The 17,233-nt window shown below is 51.2% G+C and overlaps 1 protein-coding gene across 4 annotated transcripts in view; it reads left to right on the top strand.

The window, feature by feature from the left end:
• Positions 1-17,233, top strand: part of LOC138452040 (B-cell receptor CD22-like) — a 926,478-nt gene that overhangs the window by 542,182 nt on the left and 367,063 nt on the right. For all 4 annotated transcript variants that reach the window (XM_069604949.1, XM_069604947.1, XM_069604950.1 and 1 more), the window contains exon 3: positions 14,392-14,730. In XM_069604949.1, coding sequence (XP_069461050.1) covers positions 14,392-14,730 — 339 coding nt within the window. The remainder of the gene's footprint in view (positions 1-14,391; positions 14,731-17,233) is intronic.

Below are 17,233 nucleotides of genomic sequence, written 5' to 3'. Positions count from 1 at the left end.
TGTCACCCAACCCCTCCCCGGCACGGCCACACAACACACCATGTCATGCAATGTCAGAGTAAACAAATTAATCCCCACAACATGCCCCAAGTGTCACCAACTACAGTGTCCCTAATGGAAACTGGCCACACATGAAATGTTCACAGTAATGCAGGACCAAAAACACACATTACCAAATACTTACCAAGAATACCAATCACCTACACAACCTCCAACCTCCCATAAACATGACAGTACAGACTTAAGAAAATTGGTAGCCTCACTACCTGATAATGCCAGCACTTCGAACACTTCCAAGTATACAGTGTTAGCGCCACGCAAGAGTGTAGGTGCACTGCTTACACCATGGACTCCAGTCCCAAAGTAGACTGCCTTGTGAAGACATGAGAAATGGACCTGCAAATTAGGAGGATGAGATGGATGCAGAGGCACATATCAATACACCATGCAGTGTACAATACAACAACAATGTGCACTAGGAATGTATACACAGTATTGACTACAGACTGCCCACACATCAAATGGGAGTCCAACGTCACCGTGTACGTCAATGTCACTTGGACACACCCTTTGCAAGCCCATGGAAACGGGAAGCAGGAGGGGTGTGTATCACACACAAACCCAAGCATCTGACCCAAATTCAGGACAAGCCTGCATGTGCCCAGCCACAATACAGCGTATGCCCATGGGAGCCACACAAGGCAACACACTGTCCAAAAAATCAAAAATTAAAAATAAATAAATGGCCATTAATGGGCTGGGGGGGTGGGGGAGGCCACCCAGGAGGTCTGAGGACAGGGTGCACACCAAAACCCACCTGTGTGGATCTTGCGGAAAAAATAATACCTCCCTGGGCTCATGGCCTGCACGGCTACCCTATTGTGAGAGAATCACTGCTGTCGCTCTCCTCAGACTCTGCAGCTGCCTCAGGAGGTGGTGGCACTGTGGGAGGCAGCCCACGCAAAGCCCTAGTCTGGTCCTCCATGGCAGCAAGCATGCGGGTCTGGAAGGTCTGGTTCTGGAGGATAATTGTGCGGAGGTCCCCATGCAATAACTCACGGGATGACCGGACCTCCTCACGAGTTGCCTGCATCTCAGCTGAGAGCGTTTGTGTGAGACGCTCCAGCTGCTGTTCTGTCCTTGTGTTTGTTGAAGCCTCAAGCTCAACAAGAGTCGTCCTGAGGTGACGGAGTTCCACTCTCAGGGCTTCCCTGTGGCCCTGGGACTCTATGGAAATAGCTTCCCGCAGAGTCGCCAGTGCCGCCCGCCTGTCCCTGTCGGATGCAAACATGTTCTCCCTGTGTGACTGGCAGATGGAGTCTGTTGCCTGCCTGCTGTAGTCGCTCCATCAGCCTTTCTGGGGGGACAATGGAAGTGGCCACCCTATCCATGGCCTGAGCCATCATCTCTGACGATGCTGCCTGTTGGGTTGCCATACCGTATATGGATTGCTCCCATGCGGTATTACCAAGTGGCGTACGGCCACCACGTCGGCAGGCACCACACCTGTCTGGGGCAAGGGGAACTGCGCCTTGCTGTGCCGGCACTGCCTGAGACTGCAGGACTGCATTCCCCCTCTGATCTGCTGGCCCAGGAACAGGATCAGATGTTGCGGAGTGTGACCCTGCATCCGTAACCACCAAAGGCGTACCTGCCAATACTGACATCCCCATTGAGGGTTCTACCCCTGGTGCAGGTGGGTCGGAAAGAACAGAATCCCTCCCAGGAACACTCACCTGCGACGGCACATAGGTCTCATCATCCGAATCGACACCTGAATACAGCTCGGGGGAGGTGCACCCAGAGACACCCCTTGAGAGCACGACCTGCAGCAGTTGTGGGTTCTCACCCACCACCACACCACGTCCCTCACTGGTGGTCGGTCGGCCCTGAGACCCCTCCTGGGTCTGCACCATCTCCACAACCCCAGCAGTATCAAGTGCGTCATCCCCTGCAAAGACATAAAAGAAAAGAAATGGAAACTGGCATTAGCACTATGGCACACAATTAGGGCTGAGAAGCTACAGAACCAGTACTTGATTGACACATGTCCCACATGACTAAAACCCTCCCATGCATGCACCGTCACTGCGTATGAAGGGGAGGCAAATGGCACACATTGATGACACCAAGATGGAAGATCAACACATTTGCTGCATGCTGCCTAGCAGTGGCATCACACATTGGCCTGTGATTGGCAGGTCAAATACACATGCCATCACACAGATGGCATGTACCCTAACCATAAAGTGAAGAGGGCGAGGAGGGCACCAATTGTTCATTCAGTCTAGTTTGCTCATGAAATTGCTTTTTTAATTGAAATAGTTCAAATGTTTAACCTGGAGCTGCCAGTCCAAAATGGTCCTATAGCACAGGGACATGTCTAAACAAATGATATCCAGGAAACAAAGTCAGTCCACTTTACCATAGCCATGTCAGACATGTGACAATAAGACTGAGAAATGCCTAGTAAAAGTGGTGGAATGCAAACAATCTGCCTGAATAAACAGAGAAAAATAAGCAACAATGTTGTGGCAAGATGACACTTCAAGGGCAACTGGCGTGGTGTTGGGCTAGATGTCTACTGTTGGCAGAAGGGATACTGCTATACCCAAATGCTGGTGCGCAGAATGTATTGGATGAGGCACATGGGTGACCCAAACCACTCAGGCATACACACCCTCACCTGGCACCCAAACAGAAGCCCTCACACACACATCATGCACATGGATGACACACACATGCATGTGCACTCACCGGACAAGGCCTCGTAATCTGCCAATTCTCCCACACCTTGGATCTGTTCCTCCGTGACATAGGTCCCAGCAACATGCTCATGTGGAGTGAGTTCTATGTCCTCTGCTGGAGACCAACCTCAGTCACTAGAGTAGCGGCATGACTTGAGGCCAGCTTATTCTTTGCCCTGCGCTTCAGGTCATTCTAGCGCTTGTAGCATTCAGTAGCTCTGCGCCTCACGCTTCCAAGGGCACTTATGATGTCCGAGATGGTCTGCCAGTGTGCCAGACGTTGTGCAGGTGTGGTCTTGGATCCTGCAATAATCACCATTTCGCGGTCATGTGCGGACACATACTCTACAAGTGCATTCAGTTCGGCCTCATTGAAGCTGGGCTTCCTTGACGGGCCGGACTGTGTAGCCGTGTCTGGGGCATCAGCCTCTACTGGACGAGCACTCTTCCTCTTCCGCTTGGAAGGTGGTGGGGATCCTGAGTGTCCTACACCGCTCTGGACACTAGGGGCAGGAGCCCCAGTGGACTCTGTACTAGGAGTATGGGAGTTGGTGCAGGCATTAGCTCAAGTGTGATGGTGTCAGGGGGAATGTCAGCAGGATGGACTTGGACCGACACTGTCCTGGCTGGGTGTGTGAGAGGTAGGGTGGATGGAGCCGCAGCTGCCCCTGCAGCCTCCCCACGCTGCCTACTCAGGGCAGCAGATGACCTAGCTGCCCCTGATCCACGTGGCCTGATGACACCAACGTGCACCGGCGCACGTGGCCTAGACCTGCTGACCTGGAAGTCAGCCATGGAGTCACCCTGTGCCAGGTCTGGTGCCACAGTGGGCTGGTCCAACAAGGGCTGAGCATGGATGGTGTCAGCCACGTTACCCTCAACCGGGGGGGATGGGTGTCCCTGACTGGTCCTCCACAAATGGGGGGCTAGGGGCACCCTGCAAGTCACGGCCATGTCCCCTACCGGATCCACCACGGCCACCACTTGGGCCTCCGCCACCTTTGCCACCCTTACGGCTTGTTCGCCTCCCAGCCATGGCACTGATGTTATTGTGCGTATGGGAGTCGCTGTGAACTATTGTCCTGGGCAATTGGGGGTCAAAGGGGTTGGGTACCAGATGGTAATCGTACCCTAGTGCTCTAGCAAGGCTGTATGTCACCCCTGGAGAAAGATGACGGGTCACGCAACGCACAGGCACCCCAAAAAAGGGAAGTAAGGTGCACGCAAGCCCTCCTAGACCACGTGTGTGGAAAAATAAACCTGCACTACGCTGTGGCACCCAGAAACACAAGAATGAACGTATGCGTGTCACACGCAGCCTAGAATGACCTCTGAAGGGGTACGTGACACACGGGGCAAGCACAGATGTTAAATACGTGCGCGACTCACCGTCTGCCAAGAAAAAAAGCGTGAAAAAGACACGGGTGTGCGCGTTGGCAACACCCCCGCCAAAAGAAGAAGTGTGCGCTGTCTGAGGAAACAGGACAACAGTAGAAGGGAATGCTGTTTGAGGAAACAGGGCCAGGAAAAAGAGGAAAAGAGAAAAAGCTGTCAGAGGTAACAGGGAGTACGAACTTGAAACGCTGTGAAGTAAATCGCATGTGAACCGACAAGAAGTACAGATTTCACCCACTCGCTCTCCACGAAAAGCACGTACAAGGAAATGGTGTTCTACACGTACCTTTCATACACACGTCACAGACGCGCATACGCGCTGAGGCCATTTCCACCAATTACACGCTTTGACACTCTCGTGTATTTTTTTTTTTTTACACGCGCCATTCTCAACGGCCATGCGCGTGACGTCATAGACGCGCCTGGGTGCCATTGGGCCAATGAATTAACGTACGTGTGCTGACGCGCTTACGCGCTAAGGGCCTTTCCTCGAATTACACGCAGACGTGGTGGATTTTCACGTGCCAAATCACTCTGCATCAAGCTGGCCACGCGTAAGCACACGGAAGACCATGCTCCTGTCAAGAAGGACGAATTACTGCCCCCCAGAGCCCCGAGCACGCTCCCACCTGCCATCTGCTGCTGCCTGACTGCCTGCTGCCCACGTGTCCTGCCATTTGCTGCCTGCACATCAGACAGGGGTGCTGTTGCTGTGACCACCCCTGCTGGAACCGAAGACTCGCGACTGGGATACCATCGCTCCACAGCCCAGCCGCAGGACCCAGTTGCCCACCCACTCCTGCCTCTGGGATTGCCATGTCGAGCACTGCAACATCTGGCACCAGTGGGAAACCCCGGGCCAGAGAGGCAGAGGGGCACCAGCTTCACTGCCACCGAAGTTGGTGTCCTGGTGGAGCATGTCCTGGGGCAGTATGATGCCCTCTTTGGAAGGTTGCATGCCGACAAGGAAGGACGGACTTGGATCTGGACGGACATCGTGATTGCCATCAACGCGGAGGGGGTGGCAGTCCGACTATTCCATCATGTGAAGAAGCGCTGGGAGGACTTCAGGTCCAGGACCCTCAAGAAGGCCCGGCGCCTCCTGAAAGCAGCGGATGCTAAGGGGCGCCAGGGCAACTTGTCGGAAGATCAGATGAGGGTCCTGGAATGCATATCCCCAGTGCTCCATGTCCAGGTCCTTGAGAGGCAGCCCCGTCTGGAGTCGAGCGGTAAGTGTACATGCATACTGATTGTAAGATGTGCATGTGGTGGTGTGGCAGGAGTGTGCAGGTTGCACATGTGGTTTTATGTGGCCAAGTATGGGGGGTACAGGGCCGTGAGGCTGACACAAGCGAGTGCTCTCATGTGTGACACATGGATGGTGCTTGTGTGTGTAGGATTGCATGGCAAAGGATGTGGAAGAATGATTGGCAGGTGTGACATGGATGCCGATCTGAACACTGCGACTGTTGGCGGAGGTGTACACATGCATGCAAGTGTGGTGGTGTGTGTGCATGTGTAGTGCACTCCCTGTGTCGCATGTGATGTCTGGCTCACCTTTGCCTGCTCATGCTGTTGTATGTGTATGGATGGTGCTGGCTGTTGCAATATGGCTGTGGTATAGCACATGTGTGCAAGTTGAAATGACATGTACAACTGTCATGTGTTTTTGAGTCCATTATACAGTGCCCTGATGCCTGTGTTTTATTTCTCCCTGTCTGCAGCGTCAACTGATGAAGAGGGCGGAGAAGGTGCTGTGGAGCACAGCGGCAGGGGTCGCACCACCAGGCGGAGACGCAAGGCCCGGCTCCCCTCCCAGGTTGTGATCTCGTCGGGGAGTGAGGAGTCCGGTGCCACATCCGAGGCCGCAGCTGCCGAGGGGAGGTCCAGGAGGTGGAGGTTGGAGTTGGACTCCTCGGCAGCAGAAGGGGCAGCTGGGACCCCACAGGGCCCAACGGAGGAAGATGGCACGGAGTCATCCAGGTTGGTGGGGGGTTTGGTGGAGGAGGAGGCTGTGCAAGCAACAGAGGCGGGGTCTGGAGGTGGGGATTCCACTGGTGCTAGTGGTGCAGTGCAGGACCAGGGACAGATGGCAGCACAGGCCGCCGAGGAGGTGCCTGTGTGCAATCCTGCAATCCTGTCCCTGCTCCTGTCACTGCATCATCTTGCACCAGCAGGGATGCCTACCTCCAGACCCGTTCTCAAGGAGGGGATTGGCTTACACCAACTGGCCTTCCTCTCCCTGCAGATGTGGCTATCCTGCAACAGGTTGAGCCTGTCCAGGGTGGGGTGGCGTTGCGTCAACGGGCCATGCGTGCTGACCTGCAGTCTTGCCATGATGAGACTGCACGTCTTCTCGCATGGCTCATTGACCTCGTTGACCCACTGGGACAGCTCACCATGGCCGGATTCCTCCATTTCTTGGACCTTGTTCCGACCCCCTCCTCAACGGAACCCCCTATGCCCCAGTCGTCCTCCATGCCATTTTCCCACACATGTATCACCTGGGTGCCCTGTGGAACTGCCTCTGACCGTACGCCCAGGCTGGTGGACAACAGATCCCTGCCACAGTTGGGAGTCGGACGTCCAGCAGGGGTGGCCACATCAACAACTGCACCCCAGCTGGAGGAGGATGTGCAGGCACCATCGGACAGGGCACATGGACACACCAGCAGCAGCAGCAGCAGCAGGAGGCTGTAGGTGGGAGCCACGATGGCTCGGGGCCTTCGACATCCGAGGGGCAGGCATCGGCCGGCGGGCAGGAGGAGCCAGGACGGGAAGTGTCTTCCGTGCGGCAGCGGTTGGGCCACGCCATAGATGCGGAGCGGCAGCGGGCGGAAGAGGCACGGCTCACGATGGTCAGGGCGGAGAACTCCATGCGGAGGGCCCTGAGGCGGGCCGAGTGCCTCGAGGCAATCCGCAGGGAGTTGGAGGAGAACATGTCGTCGTCCCTGTGGACCCTCGGGCCATGAAACAGGACCACCTCCGGGACACTGAGCAGGAGTTCGATGATGCCCTGGCCCGCAACATCCAGAAGTGAGCCGTTGGACTAGCCCGCTGCCATTGTATATAGTTAATTAGTGTTAGGTTTTATTTATTTTTTTTTAATTTGGGGCGCTTGGACTATGCCCCACTTTTTTGTATATAGTTGTTAGTTAGGTGGGTTTTTGTGTAGGTTTCATTTACATCGTTGGGATCATGGACCCTGGATTTGCTCTTTGTACATAGTTTGACTGTGGATTTGTAGCCTTCATCTTTTATTATTTTTTCACCATGGAGCAATGGAATTTCACTTTACTTTCCCTTTGGATTTGCTTTGTTGGACGGTGACTTTGGACACAATTTCATTACGGTTATTTTGGATTCCCTTTTTCATTATTTATTATTTTGGTGGACATGCTGCATTTTGATATTTGTTGCCATTATTGTTTGTTTAGATTTCATTCACTTCATTTACACTGTAATACATTTTTGTTTCTTACTTCAATGTGTGGACTTCTCTCATTGGTTTCATGCCTGTCACAATGTGGGTTTTCACAGTCATGTGTTGCCATTGTGTGGGTCTGACGGACTTGTACTCATGCGCATACTGCTTATTTGTTATCTATCATGTAATGGGTATTTCCATTTTGAATGGATGTAAAGCTTGGTTGGTTGGGTGTTTGGACTGGACTGGACTGGACTGGACTGGGGTGGGATTTGGGTGGGCATAGGAGCCTGGGATCTGGATTGTGATGACGTGTTGGCTGGGGGACATGAGTGGGGGCCTGGTGGAGAGTGCACCACAGTGCTGGGGGGTGGGGGTGCAGGGGGACATGAGTGGGGCCTGGTGGAGGGTTCCCCTGACTGCTGGGGGGTGGGGCTGCTGGGAGACATGAGTGGGGGCCTGGTGGAGGGTGCCCTGCACTGCAGGGGAGTGGGGGTGCTGGGAGACATGAGTTGGACATGAGTGGGGGCCTGGTGGAGGGTGCATCACAGTGCTGGGGGGTGGGTTGCAGGGGGACATGAGTGGGGGCCTGGTGGAGGGTGCCCCTGGATGCTGGGGGGTGGGGGTGCAGGGGGACATGAGTGGGGGCCTGGTGGAGGGTGCCCCTGGCTGCTGGGGGGGTGTGGGTGCTGGGGTACATGTGTGGGGGCCCGGTGGAGTGTGCCCTGCACTGCTGGGGGGTGTTGGTGCAGGGGGACATGAGTGGGGGCCTGGTGGAGGGTGCCCCTGACTGGTGGTGGTGGGGGTGCAGGGGGACATGAGTAGGGGCCTGGTGGAGGGTGCCCCTGGCTGCTGGGGGGGTGTGGGTGCAGGGGGACATGAGTGGGACCCTGGTGGAGGGTGCCCCTGACTGGTGGGGGGTGGGGGTGCTGGGAGACATGAGTGGGGGCCTGGTGGAGGGTGCCCTGCACTGCTGGGGGCGCAGTGGGACATGAGTGGGGGCCTGGTGGAGGGTGCCGTGCACTGCAGGGGAGTGGGGGTGCTGGGAGACATCAGTTGGACATGAGTGGGGGCCTGGTGGAGGGTGCACAACAGTGCTGGGGGGTGGGGGTGCAGGGAGACATGAGTGGGGGCCTGGTGGAGGGTGCCCCTGACTGCTGGGGGGTGGGGGTGCTTGGAAACATGAGTTGAACATGCGTGGGGGCCTGGTGGAGGGTGCCCCTGACTGCTGGGGGGTGGGGGTGCAGGGGGACATGAGTGGGGGCCTGGTGGAGGGTGCCCTGCACTGCTGGGGGGTGGGGGTGCTGGGAGACATGAGTTGGACATGAGTGGGGGCCTGGTGAAGGGTGCACCACAGTGCTGGGGGGTGGGGGTGCAGGGGGACATGAGTGGGGGCCTGGTGGAGGGTGCCCCTGGCTGCTGGGGGGTGGGTGTGCAGGGGGACATGAGTGGGGACCTGGTGGAGGGTGCCCTGCACAGCTGGGGGGTGGGGGTTCTGGGAGACATGAGTTGGACATGAGTGGGGGCCTGGTGGAGGGTGCCCCTGACTGCTGAGGGGTGGGGGTGCAGGGGGACATGCGTTGGTGGGCAGTAGTGCAAGGTGACATGTGGGTTGGCTGGGGGGCATGGGCATGGTGGATGGGCTGCCTGCGGGACATGTGCAGGGTAGTCCCCTGTGGTGTGGGCCGCCTGCAGGGGCCGTGGAGGGTGCAGAGGGAACACCTGGGAGGACCCACACGGGCAATTCACGTGTAGTGCTCCCCGCGCACCCCTGGAATACACGTACACTGCTGCTTTTGCGAGTGATACTTCCTGCCCCCCCCTTTAATACACGTACCCTGATGGAATCGCGTGTGATACTTCCTGCGCACCCCTGAAATACACGTACCCTGCTGCTTTTGCGTGTGATACTTCCCGCGCACCCGTGGAATACACGTACCCTGATGGAATCGCGTGTGATACTTCCACGCACCCCTGAAATGCATGTACCCTGCTGTTTTTGCGTGTGATACTTCCCGCGCACCCCTGGAATACACGTGCCCTGATGGAATTGTGTGTGTTACTTCCCGCGCACCCCTGATGTACACGTACCGAGGACAATCGCGTGTGAAACTTCCCGAGAACCACTGAAATACACGTTCCCAGTTTGGCGTTTGCTGTTTGGCAAGCCCTGTGAACTGGTCCAGGGTTATCGCAGCCCTTTGCAATGATTTGGGAATTTTGAAGGCTTTTCCTTGCGCGAGGGCGTTCTTGGGGGCGTAACTGGCGCTGCTGCAGGGTCGCTGCGCCACGGCTGGTTTTTGAGTCTAAAATCCATGAATACGCTGTGCGATGAAAAGGATTTTATCGCACGCGGCTGGCGCAGTGTATCGCACAGGGACACTGTGCGCCAGCCGCGTGCGCCACTTTTGTGCGAATTTCTATAAATGACCCTGTCTGTGTCTGCTTGTAAGACGATTCAAGTGAGTTACCCAGTAAAGCTTTTTTTTCCCAAAGATTATGACTACTAAATTCACATGCAAAGAGACATCATAGTGGTGTGAAACATGCGATTGATAGCCTTGCATTATTTAGCATTCTGGGGCTTGTAGTGTTCCACTGAATATCTGGACATAAAGCCACATTTATGTTTTTGGCTTAACTAATTGCCATAATTTTTTACATACTGTCAGATTGCTTTATATGTGCTTTTTGTCGTTTGCAAATAAACACTAACACAGAATCGTTAAAGTCATTGAAAGCTAAAACGTAAATATGTGTCAAAGTAAACATCAAAGTGTGGCCAAGTGGCTACATTGCAGTTAAAATAGTGGCTTCAATAATTAACCTAAGAGTTTGACCCTGGGCAAAAAATGTAATCTCACAGTGAGATAACTGCAAACATTGGAGTCATTAGAAGTGATTAGGTTCACACTGTTAAAACGACTTCCTTACAATGTGGCACATTTAATGGTTTTAGGGACACAATGGTTTCCCTCAAGTTCCTCTGTTAGTGCTTAATAAAACTGTCATCTAGATTTCTGTTATTGTCACACTGGCTCATCTTCAGTCCCATGCCCCTTAATTTGACAAGCAGATATGATTTCACCCACCAGTGAGTGCACCAGAGATTCTATTATAGGGGATAGACTGTGGCCAAACCAACAAAACTTCCTTGCATATTGCTGACAGTTTCAAAGTTACTTGGGTCATCCAGAGTTCTGCCCCACAGAAGAGTGAAACTCTTTGATATGCTCTATTATGATGTATCATTGGGTCTTGCTTAGCCAACTATCTGCTGTTTTCACAGCTTCTTGGAGCTTCATCGTCTGAAAGAGGTGATTTTAGGGGACTGGTGTATAAGCAGGGGGCTAGTGGTGGTCCAGTGGGTTGATCCACAGATTCACCTGGGGCCTTCTTCTATGAAAAGGAGTCTTCCATTAGTTACAGGTAAGTAGGTTCAAGCAGTAGCAAAAGGACACCGGTACATAAGGAACACATTCATTGGCCATCCTCTCTCTAGCCAACCACTCTCCAACTGTCGCTCTAGGAACCCACAGCAGAGAACTCTCACACAATATTCTACCCTAGGAACACTTCTACAACACATCCCTACATAGCAGAGCAGATAGGACAAGGATGCCACACTAGGTTAGTTTGTTGAAATATTAATGTGTTCAGATTTGAAAAGATGGGTCTCTGCCGTGTGTAAGGTTTTTTAATGTTTTGTGAGTTTTCTGGAGCAGTGACTAATGTGTGTTACATGTTGCTAATGTAAAATGCTTGTGTGATTGTCTGTGGTTTCTATTGGAGGGGTGATTTAGGAATGTGGACAGTTGCCTGTGGTGGATTAGTATGGTTTATATGGAAATTTAGTGTAGAGTCATCCCTTCTAGTAGTGTATATTCCACTGTCTAACCCTTGGATTTTTGGTGCTGGATTTGTCGTAATGCATTGTCAGCTAGGAGGTTGAGAAAGGGAGTAAAATGATTTTGAGCTAGGTATTATTACCATCGCTTCCCTCACTCCACCCAATTGCTGGGGACAACTTGTTGCTCTATGGATACAACAGTTGGTTGCATGTATTCATTAAGATCCACGTAAAATATGTTGTCACCAGGCTTTGAGCCTTCTTGTGCCAGATTGTGATGTTGGGCTAAGCGATGCAATGTCACTTGACCCCATGCCATGGCAGAAATTCTGGGCCTGCAGTTACTGGTCAGTTTCCTGAGACCTCGCTTCTGACTGCCCACTGACACCTCAAAGATGCTCCAACCACAGAAACACTGTCTTATATGGGATTATTGTGAAATACAGATGGACATGCAATAGGAACTAGCTATTGACAAAACAAGCCACGCACCACATTGTTACCATGCTGGCCGGTCCCATTCAAAATTTTCTTTTTTGCCATTAAATCCTATCATGAATCAGCCAATTTCACTGGCCCAGCGTGCTTTACATTGCAACATATGTGGCCAATTTTTTGCAAACGGGAATTGGGGGCCCCATACAAGTAAGATTGCCTGGCCCACGAGAAGTTTCTGAATGTAGTACCGAACATTTTAAGCACTAGAACTCTCCACTCCACCCGTCCCCCAACTTCCTCCCAATTTTTCCCTCATATTGTGTCTCTGGCAGAAGATATGGCAATCAGCGCGGGGATAGCCCTTTCCACTCAAGTCTCAGCTCTCCTTAAGTGTTACAACTGATTGTTTGATGTACAGATGTTGTGTACTTGATGCATACCCTTGTCAAATGATGACTATAGGCAGATGTGTTTATCACATAAACCCTTCTGGTGGTATCTAAATCTTAAATGTAAAGCTTATAGGACAGCTTAATGCGATCTGATATTTTTTCAATGTCGTTTCCTTCCTGGCGCGTATAAACATAAAGAGAAAAATATCTGCTTAAAAAAAGTGCTTGCATGCTTGTGTGTGTTTCAAGGGTACTGAGAGCGAGATGGCAGCACGGGCATCTGAGACAGACTGCAGGATTTGATTTGGGCAATTCTAGCAGAATTAATCTTGGGCCTTGCTGGCATATGTTGAGACATGCCTCATATTGTCAGTGGGCACCTGCAGCCTGAAAATGTGTTTTACAGGGACAATGCTGGCCTGTATTGAGACAATACTCATTGCTTTATTTCTGTGGATGGAAAAAGCATGAAAGAGCGACAGACCTTGTCATCTGCCAACCAAACTGGCAAAGGTCACTCACAGGAGTCTTAAATCTGCTCCTTCTGCCAGCAGTCAATCGTGTGAGTTTACAGTGGCTTTATTTGCTGAGCCTGTGCTTTCTTCTGGTCTGAAGCAGACCCCACGGCAATAGATGGGCCATGAATGTCACTGGGATGAGACCCAAGCAGGCTTCCCACATGCTGGGCACACTGGTGTTTGCTTAAAGCTCTGCTTAAACATGAATATGCAACAGTAAAAAGGACATTTCAAAGTGACACATGCTTCTTAAACGTACACACGTCGGTAAAGACAGGATCAAGGAGCACTTTCAGCCCCTACCTACACCAGGCTGGCACTCGAGAGTTCACTGAAAAGCACAGAGTAAACATCGTGTTCGGCAAAATACCTTTGGAAGTTTTGTAAAGGACCTTTTTGCAACTGTTGAACATGGATTGACTTTTTGTGGTGCACATTCCCTTGATTCAAAACTTGTATTATCTTAAACCTCCTCTGAACTTGCATAATGTCACCTTTTTAACCACCTTGATAAAATGTTTACTTAAATCAGTTAGCCCGTTTGAACCTTATTTGACGTGCCATTAGACGACCCCCTTGTTCTCTTTGTGCCTCCTGGTGTGCCCCGCCTAATGTTGCTTTCTAGAGACGCCCCTCTCCTCGATCATAATTGGGACACGTCCCTTGTGAACACTGAACAGTGGAGTAACTTTGCTGAAAATATTGGGGGGCGGGGGGACATGGCATCTAAATAACCTGGTCCCTGCCAGATGAGTGTGACAAAATGGTGTTTCACAAAAGTTGGGGGCGCACAAACACATGTGTATCACTTTAAAATGACGCCCATCCTTGTGAAATCAGTGCTGACCAGGTTTTACAAAGCTAGAAGGTGAAGGATCCTGACATGTAACACTACATACGGTGCTGCTGTAACTCCTGCCTCCTTTGGTTTTTCATCCAGCTGGATACCGTGCGTGTTAACCTATCAAGAACAGCTAAACGGTCTTCACCCAGATCTTCCTCTCTATGCCTTCCTTGGTGGTCATGCTCTTGGTGTTTGCCTCGAGCAAAGGGCGCCGTGTCCTTGCTGGTGTTGCCACTTAGCAATCCAGCACTTGGAGGGACGGATGGAGGGAGGGAGGAGTTGAGGGGGTGGAGACAGTGACTAGCTTCATAAATGACGCACCATGTCAGGACAGGATTGGTGGCGTTTATACATCCAGTTCCAGAACTTTATGTAAATGTTTATGCATCGTCAAAGCACACTGTTAAAAAGGGCATATATTTGTTACATTTTTGTCAGATTTCCAAGATCAATACAAAACGTGTCAGGACAAATTGAAATGTTTTAGAGGCGCATGTGGTATTTGTCTAGCAGGGTAAGGGGACATTTAATTTGCAATGTTGAGCTAACCACATCCTTACCATCAACAAAGGCGATTCTGCATTTCAGTTTAAGCAACGCATGCCAATGATGCTATGGTTTATGCTACAAATCCATTTCAGAAGTGCTTAGAAATGCGGCTGTCTTATAAAGGCAAACACACACACATACACTCAACCCACGTCCCACGCTCGTGTGACAGAGTATCGCATGGTCCGGCAGAACGTGTGCCAATCATTCTTTCTCATGCTTTATTTCCAGTGTCCGTCTGGCAGCTGCTCGAAGCTGCATCGCCATCGCCGCTCCCCATCAAAGCCCTGGAGGGGTCCTGTGTTGTGATCCCCTGCACTTTCCACAATCCCGAGCCTCGCACGAACCCCGAAGGACTCAGCATCAAATGGCACTGTATAACAGGACACAGAGAGGTATATCCTGATGGGAACCCTAGTGGCGGCCGCGTGGAATTCGTGGGGGATTTGAGGAGTGACAATTGCTCCCTGCAGATAAACAATGTGAGAAAAGAAGATGCTGCCGAGTATTATCCGTGGATTAAGCCCAGGATTACAGAGAAGTACGAGTTGCATACAGTCCAAGTCTCAGGTGAGTCCAATTTGATAAGAATGGATGCGTCTAACACCACATCTGCTGAGAAGAGGGGGCAGCTTCTCGATCAAATATAAAATAATCCCAGTGGAAATGTCACTCGGGAACATTCTCCCGGATAACGGGCGCGTGCATTATGCAGAAGTCCATGCACTGGCTGGGAGGGGAGAGAGGGGGGAAGGGGTGGGGGCTCGCGGCAGAGGCTAAAGTTCTGCTGTCTCAGGTGTGACACTGGATGCATCTTCTCTGTGGCGCCCAGTGCATTAAGTGGGAGGAAAACGGCGTGCGGGGAGTCCTAAAGAATCATGAAAGGTGCGTAGCCTAGAAAGCTGGAGGGAGTGGTTAAGTAATAATTATGTACTGTTTTGCTACAGTTCCTATTTGGGGCACAGCCTGGGATCCTCCTCAACTCATAGCAACGGCGCGGATTACTATTCCTTCTCTGCATTACGGTGGCTTGCTGAAGTCCTGGGAGTGGGTGATGGGTCTTACCTGCAGCCAGGAAAACACACCTGCATATACCGAGAACACACATGGATCCATGTGGTAAAGTTCAAGGTTTTTCAAATGCAGAAGGGACGTGGAAGAAATGGTATATACCTTTTTTTCGGGCACAGGCAATTTGGGTTGTTGCGATTTTGTACCCCTGTTATCCTGCGAACAATATAGTGTGGGTAATAGAAAGAATTCTAGAAATAAACTTATTTTATTTATACAACTTATACTTGGCAACTTTTTAACATCTGTCTTGCAACTTTTTAACATCTGTCTTGCTGAAGGTTTTCCTAGAGTACCATCATGCTAAACACAGATGACTCTCCTTCATCACAGAGGTGCTGGAGTGACTCTCCACTAAGACACTTTATGGAGGGTTTCTAACATCCTTGTAGTCTGAGGGGCTTTGATAATTTTCTAGTTAGGGGGACACTAAATTGTGGGACCCCGAACCCCACTAGCAAGGAGAACAAGGATGGGCAGAGGCTAAAATGCCCACTCAGCCCTCACACCAGGGGAGTATGCAGCATTGCAAGAGTGGGGGAGCGAGCCACGAAACAAGTCCTGCTACCCACACCCCGCCACCCCCCCAAATGCAGTGTGCACAATTCCATACCGGCTCATTTGTGCCCGCAAACCAACCACCCCTACCCCAATCTACTTTTCTGGTAACATTAGTGGCAGATGGCATTTTAAAACATAACAAAAAAAATATAACTGCAGAATCATTACAGATGCAGGAAACTCGTCTATTAGAGCTCTGTCCAGGCGCTCAGGGGAAAAATACATGCACACCTCCTAATTTGCATATGGATTGCACCAACAGAAATGACTTCACAGAAACGGACATTGCATGAAGAATCATCAGTCTTTGATACCTGGAGGCACCATGGAAGTGACTATAGAATAAGTTGCCTTAAGCAAGCCAAGTATAGTCTATATGGAGCAACGCTATAGTCATTTGGCTTTTTTTAAATACCAGCATGATATATTAACATAAGCTATGAAGTGAATCACTTACAGAGCTGCAGATTCGACACAGTGCGAGTAAAAGAGTTGCCCAGGATCACACACTTTGGTTAAATTGTGAAACCGGGATGTGGGCAATTTAAGCAACTGAGCACATTTGCCCAAGTTTGGTTGATATAGATATTTATTAAGGTTTTGCTTTGCATTTCATGTGCTGAGATAATACTTTATAGCAATGCCTTGGAAGCAAACAATATTACATAATAAACTAGCCTTTCACAGTAAAATAACTATACACCATATACATCCTCATAGACATATGTTGAGCAATAAGAGTATGGCTTTAGTGTTGTTCTCCTTATCCTGCATGCAAAGTCACAATAGCATCGTGCAGATTAATGTGAGCCCAATAAATCCCCCTTGGTTTTTAAAGCTATTGTCATTATTTCATAAAGCATGAGGCAGTATGCAGCCTTCTCACTTCTGATCACTCCCTCCCAGTCCCATTTTTAGGGACAAAGGTCCTTGCTAATATTGCCCACCCCCTCCCATCAGTGACTAATGGCTCACAATGAAATGCTATGTAGGCACAGAGCCCAGAGCTCCTTGTGACATTGTCTTGGCAGCGGGACATGTCTCCCGTTCAGAAAAGGGTAAGATGTCCTGCTGCTAGGACAATAAGCGCGCTGAGCAGGAATTGCTCAGCACACATTGTCCTGCCAGCGAGACACCTTTCACATTGGGAACCCTCATTAAGGTGCCAAACGGAAGAGGTGTCCCACTGACAAATGTCCCGGTGAAGCTCTCAAAAGATCCTCTGGGGGGGCAGCCTGCACCCCACCCCCTGCTCGGTATGCCACTGCCTCACACTCATACAAACCAAGAGCCAGCACAATCCTAAAGGTAAAACGCACCCAATTAAGAGATATCCCTCCTTCGCCTTTTCTGGTAGCGTGGGCCGAGGGAAGGCTGTACTCTTAAAAAAGGAGTGACTATGGTTCAGTAGCAACCCAAACAGTGAAGTATAGCAGTCCAA

This window comes from Ambystoma mexicanum, chromosome 1p, assembly GCF_040938575.1.
Source record: "Ambystoma mexicanum isolate Mex_15411 chromosome 1p, UKY_AmexF1_1, whole genome shotgun sequence".
Classification (NCBI taxonomy): domain Eukaryota; kingdom Metazoa; phylum Chordata; class Amphibia; order Caudata; family Ambystomatidae; genus Ambystoma; species Ambystoma mexicanum.
The sequence above is the reverse complement of the archived record's forward strand: the minus strand, read 5'-3'. Positions and strand labels throughout refer to the sequence as shown.